At 30.5% G+C, this 17,534-nt stretch overlaps 1 protein-coding gene across 11 annotated transcripts in view; it reads right to left on the bottom strand.

The window, feature by feature from the left end:
* Nucleotides 1–17,534, bottom strand: part of LOC127071501 (growth factor receptor-bound protein 14-like) — a 423,968-nt gene that overhangs the window by 339,542 nt on the left and 66,892 nt on the right. Inside the window, exon 1 of one of the 11 annotated variants that reach the window (XM_051010819.1) lies at nucleotides 329–661. The exons of the other annotated variants lie outside the window; for them this stretch is intronic. Coding sequence (XP_050866776.1) covers nucleotides 329–363 — 35 coding nt within the window. The 5' untranslated portion in view covers nucleotides 364–661. Of the gene's footprint in view, nucleotides 1–328; nucleotides 662–17,534 lie in introns of those variants that run through there. 11 annotated transcript variants of the gene reach the window in all.

Below are 17,534 nucleotides of genomic sequence, written 5' to 3'. Positions count from 1 at the left end.
AATAATATTTTCGTTAACGATATCGAAAGATATAAGACAAACGATACAACCTGTTGTTTGAATAGAAGATCGTCCTAAGCAATAATTGCATTTATTTATCGTTCGAAATCGATCGAACGTCGAATATATCGAATAATCGAACCTGACGAGATATCATTTCTCTTTTATTACTCATTAAAATGGCCTTCTATTTAGAAAGTATCAACTAGGGTCAACGGAGCCAATTATCGTTGGTAGATAAAGGCGGCAACGTGCCAAGAAAATCCAAATACAAATATATATATATATATATATATACATACATACAAACATAGATATATACACGTACATACGGAATTGCTCAATTTTTCTCTCTTCATTCATTTTTTCCCTTCCACCTTTATCCTCGTTCAAGCGCTCTTCATTCTCATGCTTTCGACTTTTCACGAGTTTCTGGCTCGTTTCACCCCATTGAAATCCTAAAACAAAGTCCTCCTTCTTGGTTTCCCACGGAAAAACGACTTTTAACAAGCATACCGTTCTAGACGCTTAGTATTCTAATTTCTCAAAAACCTCTAGCTTTATTTGCTTTCAACCTTTCTACGAACACGATGTTATTTCGTACTAAGGAAACTAATTTCCCTTTTCATCTCTCTCTCTCTCTCTTTCGATTTACACTTTTCGTTTTCACATTTGATAGAGTTACTCGAAGGAGAAACTGTTAACTGTCCCTTTAGAAATTTGTTCGATTAAATGATTCTATCGGTTGACACGAGATTATCAAGAAAAATAGCTAAATTCAAGATAGAGAGAGAGAAAGAGAGAGAGAGAGAGACAGAGAGAGAGAGAAGATCTCTATGTACATAGTTAACAAGAGGAGAGAATCATCGTTCTATCGTAGTTTCTAACCGCGAACGTGACATTGATGAAACGAAGAGAAATTGCTATAGGAATTAATCTCCTGGAAAACGTATCGAAAATCGTTTCTTTCGATTAATCACGACTTTATGACGTTGGATCGTAAATATTCCATTGCAGTAACAAGCAAACAGAGAGATGAAGCATGATGGGCAGATGATGACTCGTTACAAGGGGTTATAGGGGTTATATGGAGGAAGAGAAGGGGAAGAGAGGGAAGAGGTAGGACTTAATAAGAGATAACAATCGGTTTTTCCATGCATCGTCAAAATCTACGTAACGATTATTATAAAAGGATAGAAATCTTTCCTCTGTGTGTATGTGTGTGTGTGTATGTTTTTTTTTTTTGACAAATAAAGGTCATCGTCTAACGAATAGAAACGCACAACGAAATTGTTAGCTCCCATTTTCTCTCTTTCTGTCTGTCTGTCTCTCTTGCTCTCTCTGCCTCTCTCTTTTATCCCATCTTTTACGTCAGTGAATTTCCTCGATTTTGTTCATCCGTTTAATTCACTAAATCGCGTTATTAATGTCGTCCAAGCAACGGGAAACGATGTTGGCTTTTTACATACGTCGGTGTTATATATTTTATAACATGTAAGTACGTGTAAGACATATATATGTGTGTGTGTGTGTGTGTATATATACATATGTGAGTATGTATAAACTATATACGTAGATTAATATCGTTCTATCGTGTTGTATTATTTTATAATTTTATTAACGTTCCCAGCTGACCGTAGCTTTCAGTTAATGAGAGAGAGAGAGAGAGAGAGAGATAGAAAGACAGAAATAGAGAGATAGACATAGACCAAGAAAGAGAGAGAGAGAGAGAGAGAGAGAGAGAGAGAAGTAAAGAGAAAAAAAAAAGGATAAAAATTAACGTCGTTTGTTTCAATCACATTATCGTATAACGAGGAACGCATTTTATCCGTAAGTCAGAAGAAAAGACACGAGAGTTTAATAATCAGATTATACGGATTAATTATAGCCTGACGCGCAATTAATTTTTCTCTTCCTAACTGGAGAGTTCCAACTCGTTTATAAAGCTACGAGAATATTATACACTCGTTTAATAAGGGTTATGTCGTATAGAGAGATTCTGATAATTTTTGTTATATAACAAAAAAAAAAAAAAAAAAGAAATATTACACTTTCATTGTACAAAATTAACATGGTTAAAAATAAATTGGCCTTGTATTAACGGTATGTATGGTATATATAATATACACTTTACATAATCAACGAGGTTTGATAATTAACCATGATTAATGTAAGTAATAATAAGTTATTATCTCTATAATAAAAACTTATACATGATTATTCATTTTCGTCGTATTCATATATAATATTTTATGTATGATATCGTATTCATATATAATATTTTATGTTCTCAGTGATCTCATTGATCTGATAATTACATTTCTTTTTCCAATTAAAACATCAAACTACAGTAAGAAAAAACTAATACAATAGAATCCTCGCGAGACGAACCAAACCTATTAATAACGATCCTAAAATCATTGATTTCCTACGAAATACAAAAAGAACGCTAAAAAAAAAAACACAAAAAAGAAAAGAAAAAAAAAAAAAGATAGAAAGCCAAGAAGAAAGGAGATAAATCAGAGCGAAAACTTCTCGTTAGAACAACGAAATTGATTATTCTAAGAGAAAACGTACGATGAAACGTTAATGGCGCTACGGCGGTAAAAAAGGGTTATCCAAAATAAAAAAAAAAAGAGGAAAAAGAAAAGAAAAAAAGGAAAACAAAAAAAAAAAAAAAAAAAAGGAAAGAAAAGAAAAAGAAAAAAGAGAAGAAAAGAAAGAAAAGAAAAGAAAAGAAAGAAAAAAAGAAGACGCAGAAGAATTTCTTTGACAAAAACAAGCTACACGGTATAACGTAGGAACGTTCGATCTTTTTTCTTTTTGGAATGGATGGTGAAAGGGTGAGGGGTGTAGGAAGGATAGTCACGTGACCGGCCGACGTTGATCGATCGAACGTAAAATAGAATGACGTCGAACGAATCCTTGATCGATCGTTGGTTAAATGACTACCTACAACGTTGGCGTGTACCTAACAGTCAGTCAACCCCCATGTTTCGAATCTACCCGCGATTTTCAAATATATACTATATTGTTCTCTACATACGCTCGATCCGCAAGGCGTTAACATCTATACCTATGGAAACGAGTTTCGCGAATAGAAATTGGGGGATCAGGCAATCGGGGGATAGGGTATAGGGGTGAAGGTAGAGGTTGAAGTGGGTGGTACTGGGTTGTAAAGTAATTGCGCGAAACCACGTAGCCGGAACGCTTAAAACGTCAAAACGAAAGCTCGTAATCGTTGCGCTTCATGTTCGAATATCGGGTGATAAAAACATTTAAATCGGCTGGACATATACGACGCGTTAATTAATCTCTCGTGTTTCTTTCGGTTTAACGTTGTTTCAAAGAGACAAAAATAAATAAATCAATGAATGAATCAAATAAATCGAATGAAATAGAGAAAAAAGGAATATGTAGAAGGAAGTTAAGAAAGAAGAAAAAAAAGAAAATAAAAAGAATGAAAAGAAGAATGAATAATAAGTAAAATAAAAAAAAAAAAAGAGAGAGAAAAGAGAAAGTGGAAAATAAAGAGAATGAAAAAAATAAATGAACAGATGAGAAGTAAAGTTAAAAAAAAAAAAAAGAATATAGAAAAAAGAGAAAACGAATTAAAATAAGATAATCCATCGTAATTTAACGCTCGTATATTAATACTAATATTGATCGAGATGTATGTATATATGTATAATACATATGTATGTATGTATCTATGTCTAATACGTAATATAAATATATAATTCTTTATACGAACAGAATATGTAAGAAATATTCATAGGTAAAGTAAAAAACGAGGTATCTTATCAGTTCACCTTTCAAGAAAATCGTGATGATCAAAGAGAAAATATCTACTTGGTTGGGAGAAGGGAAAGAAGAAGAAGAGGAACAAGAAAAAGAAAAAAGAAGAAAAAGAGAAAGGAAAGAAGAAAAAAAAATATTGAAAGAGAGAAGAGCAGAATTTTAAAATAGAACGGCAAAGAGATGATGTTGTTCTCGTCGTGTTAAAAGAAACGAACGTATTCGACGTTAAAAGATACGAAGATCGTATCGATTGGAAAAAAAGGAAAGAGGTAAAAAAAAGAAAAAAAAGAAAATAAAATAAAAAAATAAAAAGAAAAGAAAAAAAAACTTGCACAAATTCTCCCCTTGAATTAAACGACAAACGTAAGTAAGTACGTCAATGTTGAAATACATTTTCGTTCTTCTTTATCTTTCAAACGAATGGTATCCGCTTGGATTGGGTTTGGGAGAGGAGAGAAGGGGTTGGAGATAGTTGTGAGAGTGAGAGGTTAAAACAGACAAGAGGGTGAATGGATGGGGTAACAAGAGGGTGAGCGTTGCATCGTCGAAATATTTACAAGTCACGTGTTTAGTCGGTATCACGTATTCGCGTTGAATATATATAGTGCTTTTCACGTACACATTATACATACGTTTATGTATGTAAATGTGTGTGTGTGTGTAATGTGTAAATATGTATATGTAATTGTGCGATTGTCCTCATTGGATGGTGGAAAGTTTTTCCGAAAGTCGGTCGCGAGAGATGAGTTTCGAAGGTTTCATCGAACAATGGAGGGTGTCTTATTGTTACGTCTGCCTCGATGCTCTTATTCTTAAAAGTGATAGAGATGGAGAGAGAGAGAGAGAGAGAGAGAGATGCAAGTAGAAGAAAATATAGGAAGAAAATCTTTAAAGGACGTTCATAGATTTATGAGTTCGAGACCTATTACTAAACTTAGCTATTTTCTCGAGATGTATTATATTTTATGCGAGGGGATAAAAGAAAAGATGTGTGTGTGTGTGTGTATGTGTAAAATAGATTATTTATATATAACATAAAAAATAATTATTATGTATTATATATTATATATAATTTAAATTATATATAATATATAATATATGATTATAATGTTGAATATAAAATTATTTATGAATAATTGAAAGAATTAATCAAGTATGATAATGGTTATAATTCTGTGTGATATATATATTAATAGTAATATATAAAGATATATTATTATAGTACGTATATATATATTTTTATAAAAAATAAATAAAAAATATATTATAAATCTCATAAGATCTTTATATCTACATATATATATAGTCATTTATTTTAAAACTGATCTAATTTCCATGATCTAGAATTTCATTTTTAAAAGAAAATCATATTAACGTTTGTAGTAGTTATAATTCTTCGTTATCTTTGCATTCTTAAACAGTTTACAACCAAAATGGATTTAAACCACTAAAAAAGAAAACAGCACACACACACACACACACACACACACATGCAAAAGAAGAGAGAGAGAGAGAGAGAGCTAGAGATAATGCTGAATTTAACGGAGTTACTTTTAAACTTACGATATAAAGTATTAACTTAAATCTATATATAAGCAATGCAATCTTTTATCTTTCTTTTTAAAAAGTACATAAGTAGAAACTATAACGTAACCTTAGACCTTTTCCTCTTTACTTGATTTTCCAGTCGGCGTTTTTCAAAAGTTCGTGTTCTATGTCCTATGTCGAGATTCTTTCGGTCCTCCCGAAGATTTGATGAGTCTTTGGAAAGAAGACGCTGATGGTTGTAAAAAGGATGTGCACGTGTGTTCCTCGAACAAACAAACCCTTTCTAACGTCGTTTAAGCCGTTACCATCGTATTGGCGAATAGTACGTAACATGTATGTACTTAAGTTCTCCTTTTGCTTTTGACATCGAGGGAAAATGCAAGAGTACACAAAAGGTTGAGGACAACACGTTCTCAAGCATCTTTCACATTTTCGACATACATTCATGTATATATATATATGTGTGTGTGTCTGTGTAAGTATATACCTAGGTAATATATATATATATAAACCGAAAAAAATGTGTATATATAAAATAATACGCAACAAAAAAAAATATATATATATATTTTCGTTGTATATCATTTTATATATATACACATTTTCTTTTTATTATATATATAATATTTAAACGAAAAGTGTTCATTATTAATAAAATATTTCTTTTTCTTTTTTTTTTCAAAAAACTCAATTCTTCTTATCCATATATACAGTTCCTTTATCATAAATTTATTCACATTTTGCTTCTTATAGTACAAACTAAGGAGTTGACTACAAATTAAACAAAATAATACCGTCGCGAAGAGAATTAAAAGACCTTTCAAACGATATGCCAATTCAGTTCTATTTGCATATTCAAGATTTTTGAGGCCGGCGAAAGGGGAATCACCCATCCACTCTCTCCTTCAGGGAATTAGCGTAATGTTAAGTGAATTGTTGAATTATTAATGTTTATAATATTAACTGCATATGTTTTTCTTCTTTTTTATTTTAATTCTTTAATAATGAATATAATGTACTTTTAAAATAAGATGGGCGATTTATTATTGAAACAACCTGTGTCGTACCCACACACTCATACACACACACACACACACACACACACACACACACACACACACACACACACAGACACACACACATAGGTATACATATGAACTTATACCCGTCTTTTTACCAACGAAACGAGATTTATAAATGGAACATCATCTCGTAAGCAAAGACGATACGAACGTAGAAATGTTGGTGGAGCTAACCGAGCGCTATTCGGAAATGTAATTATTCAACGTATTTGTCTTGCGGTTTGCGGAAACACGAAACCCATGTTTAACCCTCCTCTATACTCCCTCACTACCCCTCTTCATCCCCTCATCACTTCTACCACCAACGTTTTGCGAAGTTAAGCTAATTCCTCCGTAAAACCTCTTTCGAATGAAAAACCAACACGTACACAAACACACACACATACACACACATATACACAATCAACAATATTCTCGATTAATTTCTCATGATCACCTATTATACTTCGCATATTTGATTAAATATATATATATATATATATATATATATATATATATATATATATACGTATACTTGATATCGATCATTAGACGTGATACTGTGAAAAAGACAAAGAGACAAAAAGAAGAAAAAAAATTAACACACAATATATATATATATAGAAGAAGGAGAGAGTGAGAAAGAGAGTGAGAAAGTGATAACGTCGCATACGAGTTACGGAAACGAGTTTTTGATAACGTTTCAATTAAATAGTAGTAGCTTAAAGTTTGGCGTGCGGCCGAGCTCTCGAGTCCTCCGATCGTATCCGTTCGGGAAAATCACGCGAATATGTATATAGATAGGATCACATTTGATGGTCATGCGGAACCGCAACAGATGCACATTCACGCAAAGTGTCATCTATATACCTACGCGTTTTCTCTCATCCCACATTATTCACGTGGCTTTTATGAAAGGTTCTTTATTACCAATATTCCACTTCTCGTCCTCTTCTATCTCTTTCTCTTTCACGCATACATATATACACACATATGTACATACGTACATAAATATAGGTATACAGAAAGAGAGAGAGAGAGAGAGAGAAAGATATATATATAGACGTACATACGCGTACAGCAGACAAACACACATACTCATTTTATGTCTTCCTTTCATAGTCCGCGTTGGGTCATAAGCGTAATGAAAATTTCATCGATGAATATATCGCTGATATTGGTCCATCCGTCTCGGATGAACGATATTAAAGTACAACCGGCGTTTGACATCGATAATACTTTTCTATACTTTTATTATTATTATATATATATATATATATATAAAATTGAAAACTATTATCACTTGTTAAAAAATATATATGTATGTATATGTATATATATATTTTTATGTATATAGATACGTTCGGTCTTTATCAACTGTTCGAAAAATTTCAAACTATTATCACTTGTTAAAAAAAAATAATATATATATATATATGTGTGTGTGTGTGTGTGTGTGTATGTGTATGTATGTATATGGACATACGTTCATTTTTTATTAACTCGATTCTGTATTTAAATATACAACGAATGATGTGTCATTTAAAAGTTGAAAGCATTTAATGTATGGATTAATAAATTTCTTTTTATTTTTCCTTTTTTTTTACGATAGAAAGACGTTAATTCTCATAAAAAAAGAATGAAAAGAAAAATAAGACGATACATTCCATCAAAATTGGTATTCGAACGATATATAATATTCGACGATTTATCTATTCGATGATTATGAATGATACATAACGAATACAAGGCATCGGGTATTTATTTCCAGATATTTATTTACACGTAGAAAACGTGACGATTTGATTCGCAACGAACTACGAAGAGTAGTTAACGGTAGACGGTTTGCGAATGCCAAACAGATTTATACGCGAAAACTTGGCATAACTTCTAACTATGTCAGAACGTGAATAAATACGTACATACATATATATAAAAGCAAAAAAAATATATATATATATGTGAGTATACATAGATAATTATATACAAATAAAAAATACAAACTAAAATTTACTTTATTAAAAACATGACACCTCCGTCATTTATAATTTATATTAAAAAAAGAAAAAAAAAATGAAAGATTTCGCATAATACGATTTATTATATCAATTATGAATATCCTAGTATCGCAGTGACAATCTTATAATAAAATAATTAAACTCACTAATTAAATTCGTTTCTTCGCGAACGAACAACCGAACGAAAGTGAACCACTTTTTATTCACGACATTAAATCCCGTAGGATCGTGAAAATCTTGTTAAATCTCATTTAACATCTGACCTTTGACGTGAGCTCTCTCTCTCTCTCTCTCTCTCTCTCTCTCTCTCTCTCTCCCTCTCTTTTCTTTTCTTTCTTTTCTTTTCTTTTTTTTTTTCTTTTAGTCTAGCTTAAAAGAGTCTATGCCACTCGACTAGTTCCTTAAGTTGCGTAAACTTTGCTACTCGCGATGCCAATTTTTTTTTCTTTTTCTTTTCTTTTTAATATTCTCACTCTTTTATTTTTTTTTTAATTTTTTTGTCTTCATCTCACTCGCTCACACAATACATATGTACATGTGTACATACATACACACACACATATATATATATACACATGAGACTGTGTATATATTAATTCGCTTTTTACGAAGAAATAAATTTTCTAATTTGTTCATTCAAATAGTAAATGTCGATAAAATAATTACATACAATAATAGATTTGAAATCGTTGTAATTACTACGTCGAAAGATTCGTCAAAAATTACGTAAGATTGGTTCATCAATCAAATACGGAATCGTACGGTTAAATATCGATTCGTTTTATGTCCTAGATAAATTCTAATGAGACTATTGCTGGTTCGAACAGAGAAACAATGCGAGCATGTAAGATCTTCCGTAACAAAAGAGAAGTTGGCCTTTTCCAGATTGAATAATAAATTGTGGAATAAACTATACCATCAAGAAGGATATATATATATATATATATATATATATATACGTATTACGCACGTAGATATGATAGTGTATAGCGAAAAGGATCGATCGAAAAGTTGGATCGATATAGAAAGGGGTAATGTTAAGCGGTATATTATTTTCTTACGTTATTTCCATCTGCTATAGTGATTGAACGATAATTTTCATGGAAAAAATTAAAAGAAGAAATTAAAAAAAAAAAAAAGAAATAGAAAAAAAGAATCGTTTGACTTTTACTAAAGATATATATGTATATATATATACATACATATGTATAAACATAGAACACACAAACATGAAAAATATATATTTATATATATATATATATATAAATTAAAAAAAAATAAAAGAAAAAAAAAGAAAGAGAGAATGAAAGAAGGAAGAAAACGTACGTACATATATACAAACACACACAAACATATATATATATATATATCTATATAAAGAAAAAGAAAAATAGGAAAAAAAAAGAAAGAAAGAGAAAAGAAAACGTGACTAAAGGGATACGACTAAAGAGAGTCGAGTAAATTGCGACGGGCTCTTTCTCTTTCTTTTCTCTTCTTTTTTCATTTTTATCCTTCCCACCCCCCCAACACCCTTCTTATTTTTCTTTCTTTTCCTCTTCTCATTTTCTCTTTTCTTATTCAAAAAGGTAGTCGCTTGCTCCGTTCTTGTTCAACTTCGGCATTAAATAGAACTGACAAGAGTCCTATGGTGTTGATGTTGGTGTTGTTGGTGTTGGTGTTAGCATTACTGTTGGTGTGATGATGGTGATGGTGGTAAGTGAGAATAATAATGTGAGAGGAATAAATGGTCGTTTAAGTGACGGCTGACTTTAATTGCACATTTCACGCTCGTATAATCATTGCCAGTTATATAAACGAAAGAAAAAAAAAAGAAAAAGAAAAAGAAAAAAGAAGAAGAAGAAGAAGAAGAAGAAATGGGGGAGGGAGAAGTGGAGATAGAGAATAGAGAAAGAAAGAGAAAGAAAGAGAGAGAGAGAGAGAGAAAGTTGTCTTGAATTTTTTTTCCTTTTTTTTTCTTTTTCTTTTTTCTTTTTCTTTTTTATTTTTCTTTCGAACGCATCGCTTTGATCCTTACCCCATCGATGTTTACGACGTTTACGTTACGTCTACCTCGTGATGGAACGTTGTTAGCTTGGATTGTAGAAGCTATCGCGTGCACCGGCGCCATCACGACATATAAAAGTAGAACCTATGTGTACGTGTGTGTGTGTATGTGTGGGAAAAGAGATGAGTGTGTATAAGCGCGCGTGGAAATTTCTATCGGTCGTTCAATTCTCGAAGTAATAACGTACTCTTACCACGATTAGCATATAATCTGATTCAGAAGCGAACAGGATGTAGATATAATAAAAAGAAAAATGTAATTAGAATGAAAAATAAAGGAAGAAGATGAAAGAGAGGCAAATGAAAAGAAATATATATGTATATGTGTGTACGTATACGTATGTATGTATGTATGTATGTTATGTATTATGTTTGTTATTAAGAGAATGATTAGTAATTTGTTAATTAATTTGGTGATATTGTTAGAAAGAAAAAATTATATTCTATATTAACTTATATATATATATATATATATATATATATATATATATATATATATACATGTTAGATTTAGAGATTTTCAAAGATATAGAGATATAGAGATACAGAGAATTCGAAATGTCAAGTTCGATTTGAAGTGACCATAAATATGTCCCACTCGTGGGAATGGGTTCTCCTTTTTATAACGTTGTTTTTATTTATCTGTTTCTCTTTTTCTTCCCTTTTTTTTTTTTTTAGACATGTTACAATCTACAAAATATATTCCATCGCTTTTTTTTATGACTTATCTTACAATGATAAAGCATCAACCGTGCGACAGAATATTCGCGATGGAAGACGTAGATTAAAAAAGATAAAAGAAATAAAAAGGATAGAAAATACAACTGCACATTCGCGAGACGATAAAAATACAACGTGTGTTTTTACTCTTTTTTTTTTTTTTTTCCCCCAATAAAGAAACGTATCTTATTTTCTTTTTTTTTCCCTCCGATAGAAATAATTTTCATAACACGGCATTAAAAAATAATTCGGACAATTGTTTCGTAGTTGAGAAAGGTTTTGTTACTTTTTATATTTTAAAAGTAAAATCGTCATAGTCACAGCTGTGTTTAGTATAGTTGGATAAGAAAAAAGAAAAAAAAGAAAAAATAAAGAAAAAACTGCGAAAAGAAAGAGAGAAAAAGAAAGAGAAATAATTAAAATTTTTACTTTAAAAATTAGAATAATTTCTACTGGAATAATCTCTTTCTAGAAAAGAAAAATAAAATAAATTTCAATCTACCTGATTAAACTTAATTCGTTTTTTTCTTTTTTTTTTTTTTTTTTTCTTTATCTTCTGAGTGGTCGTAAGAAAAGGGTTTTATGCACGAACAGTATGAAAGTAGTCGATGATCTAAGCTCTTTTACTTAATTAAACTATAATCATATTGAAGACATCGATGAATTTGTAAAAATCTCTCTCTAAACGATCCTAGATCGATCTTTATCGCAAAGAAAATAATCGATTACTTGACAAACATGAAAACATTACGATCGGAATAAACAATAAACGATTAACAAATAATTTCAAATTTCGAAAATTGATTATACTCTTATGAACGATATCGCAATAATCAACTTTTTTTTTTCATTAAAAAGTTAAATACTTACAAAACGTTACTACGGAAGAATATCAAACGTAAAGTACAAAGTAAGTAAGTATTCATCCTTATCGCTAAAATCGATATCTCGAAGTGGAATAGAAAAAAAAAAGAATAAATTAATTAATGAATTAATAAAAATAGAAAATACAGAAGAAAATAGAAGAAGAAAGGATCGGATCGGACCGAATAAAATTAAAGTAAGACACGATCGAATCGAATCGAATCGAATCGAATCGAATTGAATCGATATTATAACTTTTTAATTTCGAATTCATTTCGCTTGAGAATACGACAAAAGTCGTAGGAGGAAGATAATGTGAATTATAAAAAGGGAAAGGGAGGGGGTAGAAAAAGAGAGAGAGAGAGAGAGAGAGAGAGAGATAGGGGGAGTGAGAAATTATAAAACGCCTAACGAAAGGTCACACCGAAGATCATATCTTTTTTTATAGAGCTAATTCGTTGTATTGTAAAGTCTGAAAAAAAAGGAAAATAAAAAGAAAGAAAGAAAGAAAGAAAGAAAGGTTTCTCCGAGGTCATCGTCGTCGTTGTCGTCGTCGTCGTCGTCGACGCTGCTAATTATTTAGTAGTAAAGCTATTTCGCCGTAGAAATTATCAAATGAACCTTCATACTCTCCCCTTTTCCTTTTATATGCGAGCTCTGTATGTATGTATGTACGTGTATATATATATATATATCTATGTGTATGTGTATGTGTGTTGCAATAAATTAAATGGAAAAATAATTCTTTTAGATTTGCTTTACAAACCTGCAAATGTAATTTTTTTTTATTCTTATTTTTTCCTTCTCTCTCTCTTTTCTTTTTTAAGCTTAAAGGCCGATGAGGTAGGGGAGAAAGTCCGCCGATTCGCAAAAGAAAAAAAGAAAAATAAAAAGAAAAAGAGAAAAAAGGAACTTCTTTCGGACTCATACCGTGAAAGGGATCAAAAAAGAAAAGGAAAAAAAAGAAAGAAAGAAAGGAAAGAGAAGGAAGAACAGAGAAAGAAAAAAAGAAAAAAAAAAGAGAGAGAGGTATATATATATGTATAGAGAGAGAGAGAGAGAGAGAGAGAGAAAGAGAGGGAGAAAAGAACTCTTTGAATCGTCACGCGAGCTTCCTGTTTTCCCCTTTACATCCCTACCCTTCGTTTCCTTCCTAGCCAAGGGTTCGCGTTTTACTAGGTGGTCATTAAAACCAGGAGGGTGCTCGATTCAAAATTGCCTTCTTATCATCCAATTCGCTCTCTGGCGCCGTATAAACTATACGAAACAGACGGTGAGACGCTGCTAGGTTCTCTTTTCTAAAACACACCCCTTCACCCCCGCAAATTCTACTCGACCAATGCTGTTGCTGCCACCACGATGAGATCCCTATCTTATGTATGTATATATGTATGTTTATATATATGTATGTATGTATGTATGTATGTATGTATGCATATAGGTATATATGTATATATATGTATGTATGTATGTATGTATGTATGTATGTATGTATGTATGTATGTATGTATGTATGTATGTATGTATGTATGTATGTATGTCTGTATGTATATATGCATTCTCTAGCAGATCGATAAATATGCAAATAACACACTATACCAATATTTTTCACGCATGGCATTCTCCTTCCGCGAAAACTCAAGAATTTGCTTTTTCCTAAAAACTACTACTTCGAACTACGTAGAAGATATTTCGATTTCCTTGTAAACCGATTTTAACTGCAAGAGATTTCGAGAAATATTCTTATTGAACTTTCGTAATTGTGTGACTTCTTTCGAAAGTGTTACGGGTTTAAAAATAAAAAAAATAAATAAATAAATAAATAAAAAAAGGGAAAAGAAAGAAGGTAGAAAAAAGTGTATGAAGATAAAAAATAAGTATAATCATCGAACGATCGAACGAACAACAGAACGTGCAGTAAATATAAAAAAAAAGAATTAACGAGTTATACGTATAAAGTAGGTTAATACTTATCTATGTATTAATTATCTTCGTGTTATTCGTGTAATATACATGAAACAATTTTAAAATGAATGTATGATATTGTTAAAAAGATTATATAATAGGGTCAAATTAAAAATGTAGTAATTAGAAAAATGTAAAAATGAAATATAGTAATTAAAACGTAATAATAAGAAAGAAAGAAAGGAAAAAAGAGAAGAGAGTTTTAATATATTTTCTTTTTTTTTTTTTTTTCGTTTCGACAAACTTTTTTCAACAAATTTCTTTCTTATATTCGACGACATATCCAATTCTACGAAATTATACCCTCCCCGGGAGAAAGAAAAAAGAGAAGAAAGAGAATAAAGAAAAGCAAAAGAAAAAAAAAAGAAAGAAAGAAAGACATAATTATAATAAATAATAATAAAAAGAAATAACGTCGGAAATTTTCTTTCATATCGATCGCGAGAAGAAAAGAAAACTGAAATAAAATAAAATAAAATAAAATAAAAAAAAAATAAAATAAAAAATAATAAAATAAACTAAAATAAAATTCTATTCAAGCAAATGTTGGAGTGCTCGATTCGTATAATACAGTCGAAGAGTATGAAAAATAAAATAGAATGATGCGAGATATACGAACGTCGAGGGATGAAACAATGTTTAACGTTTTAGGTAGGAGATTGTCGATGAAAGGTACAAAGAGAAAGAGAGAGACAGAGAGAAAGAGAGAGAGAGAGAGAGAGATAGAGATAGAGAGCTCGAAAATCATTCATGGTGATAGCTACTGTCGTTGGTTGTGACCACCAATGATAATAATAACAATCCTGCTAGTGAAAACCTCGATTAAATGGAATTCGTAACAATGCAACGAGAAATACATACATCGACGATAATGATGACAGCGCAATGACCTTTATGTTTTACCTTTTCATTCGATAAATCGATCAACGATACTAAATGACAGCTGTTATAATAATAAATAATTAGAAACGCAACTGTGAAAACTAATAATAATGAACGCTTGGGATGAGCGATAGGAAACTAATGATTTATCGTTATATGATAGATATTAATAATTTATATAATAAAGAAAAATAAGAAGAATAACAACGACAACGACAACGACGAATGTGAAACTCGTTTGATTACTTTCGTTCTTCGAGAGAAACATGATAAAACATTGGATAAGTTTAAACAAAACATTTTTTTCTTTTCTCTTTTTTATTTTTTCCTTTTTTTTTTTTTACGATTCCAACGTACGAATACTTTCGAAGACAAATTAAATCTATGAAAACTATATAAGATAGTTAAAAAAAAAAAAAAGAAACAATACTTCTAATATTTCGAAAAAAAAAAAAAAATAAAAGGGGAATGGAAACGGAAGACGTTTTTGAAATATTATTGCATCGGCAATCGCAACGTTTCTTGCTTTTTTCAAAAAGAACAAACAATCCTATTCCTTTAAAAAAAAAAAAAAAAAAACATTTCGACACAATATACTACGGATTTCTTGAAATAAATTATTTCGATTGACGTTCGCGTATAGAAAGCGAATAAAGCTATAAAATTTGGAAACGAGTAACGCTTTTAATATCTACACCATCGTCTAAATCATCTATACAGTCTTTCGATGGTGTTAATAACGAGCTCGTTCTTTGGACGAGTCAAAAAAAAAAAAAGAAAAGAAAAGAAAAGAAAAAGGAAATTGTAAGGAAGCTTTCTATGAAACATTTTCGCGAGAATCTCATGGTACTCTTCTTACCACAGAAGAAACGTTTTCATTCCGTACACGTAGTGTGAACTCGGAGTACATAGAAATGAACATAGCGAGTTCGTACAATAGAAGAAATTTTCTACGTTTTCTCTCTTTCTCTTTTATATATATATGTATGTATATACATATATATGAAAGAATATCTAGGATGAGCTTTTCTTTGGATACCGTACGACAAGCTTTTTCTCGAAGTGTGTTGTTGTCAGACGATTATTGAGAAATGGGATCTCTCTTTCTCTCTCTTCGTCCTTTTCCCAATATGACACACGAGATTATAGTTATCCTTCAAAAATGGTACTCGTCGTTTTTGTTTTCGTTTTTCCTTTTTTCTCTTTTCGCTCCTTTTTTTTCCTTCCTTTCTTTTCTTTTTTATTTCATTATTATTTTTTTTTTTGATTCTTTCATTGATTTTTATTTTATTTCTTTCATTCTACTTTTTTTTTTGAATGTTTATTTTACCTTTTTTATTTGTTTGTTTGTTCGTTTTTTCTTTTTTTTTTTTTTAAATAAAGTGCAAAACGTACGTACTATTACGGAGCAACGTATAAGAAAAACGAAAGAAGGAAGTAAGTATAGACGTTTAGGCGTTCGATTAATTAGCAGATTAATTGATTCCATGTTGATTACTTTACCGACTTGTGCGTGTATATACAAACGTGTAAATAGAAGTATCTTGCGGTTAGGTAAATAACTAAGTATATATGTACACTAATAACTGTAACTATGTAAATAAACACTCCGAAAGGATTGAAGAGACAGACGATTGTAAGCAATTAAATACTTACGTGCGTAAGTACTTAATGATTCTTGTTCTCTCAAGCTAATTGAACGAGTGAAAACAGACGGGTTAAAATATCATTGTTACGATAATTGAAATTGTAATTATAAAAAAAAAATCATGAAAGTTTTTTACTTGTCGTTAACGATCGATCGAAACGAACCAATCTGTTCTCTCTCTCTATAAAAATGAAAAAATATATATATATAAACTATTGATTAAAAATTTATTAACTACGATTAAAAAAAAGAAGCATTAATAACCTTGATATTATAATAATTGCCTTCATCTGCTGATTCAAACGGTAATCGAAAATGTAATTAGCTAATAAATACTTTATTATTTTACTATTAAATAATTAGTAAATACTTCAATTCGGAGATATCAATTTCGATAATTATTCCGTTCGTTTATAATTTCGAATCTTTCGTTTTATCGTAATGGAGATTATGTTCTCTCGTCGATATTACAAGTTGTCATAAATTTACACATGTCACAAATTTATGTAATCGTAAATTACGTATGTTTGATCTTAACGATCTTAACGATCAGTTTGTTGAATAAGTGTCGATCAATCGTAATGTTCAAACGATTCGATTTTGATTAACACCCCTTTGTCACCCTCTCGTAACTTTTTTATGATTGTTGGAATAATTCAATAAACAGGATCAATGTTCTATTTATCGATAAAACGATCGAATCGTTTGAACGTCGTCGTTTCGATTTATATATGCATTAATTGACGATAGATTTATCGATCTTTTTTATCGAATCGGCAAAACAGATAGGTAAAAATTAATTATGCTTACTTTGCGATTTCTTTATCGTATAAATTTTGACGATAGTTTTGTTTATATATGTAATATGTATATATGTAATTTACGTAATGTAAAACACGAGTACGAGACATCGTAGAAGACGATAATATAATGGATTAAGAGAAAACAAAATTTTCGATACGT

This window comes from Vespula vulgaris, chromosome 22 (assembly GCF_905475345.1).
Source record: "Vespula vulgaris chromosome 22, iyVesVulg1.1, whole genome shotgun sequence".
In the NCBI taxonomy this organism is placed as follows: domain Eukaryota; kingdom Metazoa; phylum Arthropoda; class Insecta; order Hymenoptera; family Vespidae; genus Vespula; species Vespula vulgaris.
Note: the sequence above shows the minus strand (reverse complement) of the source record. Positions and strands in the feature narration are given on the sequence as shown.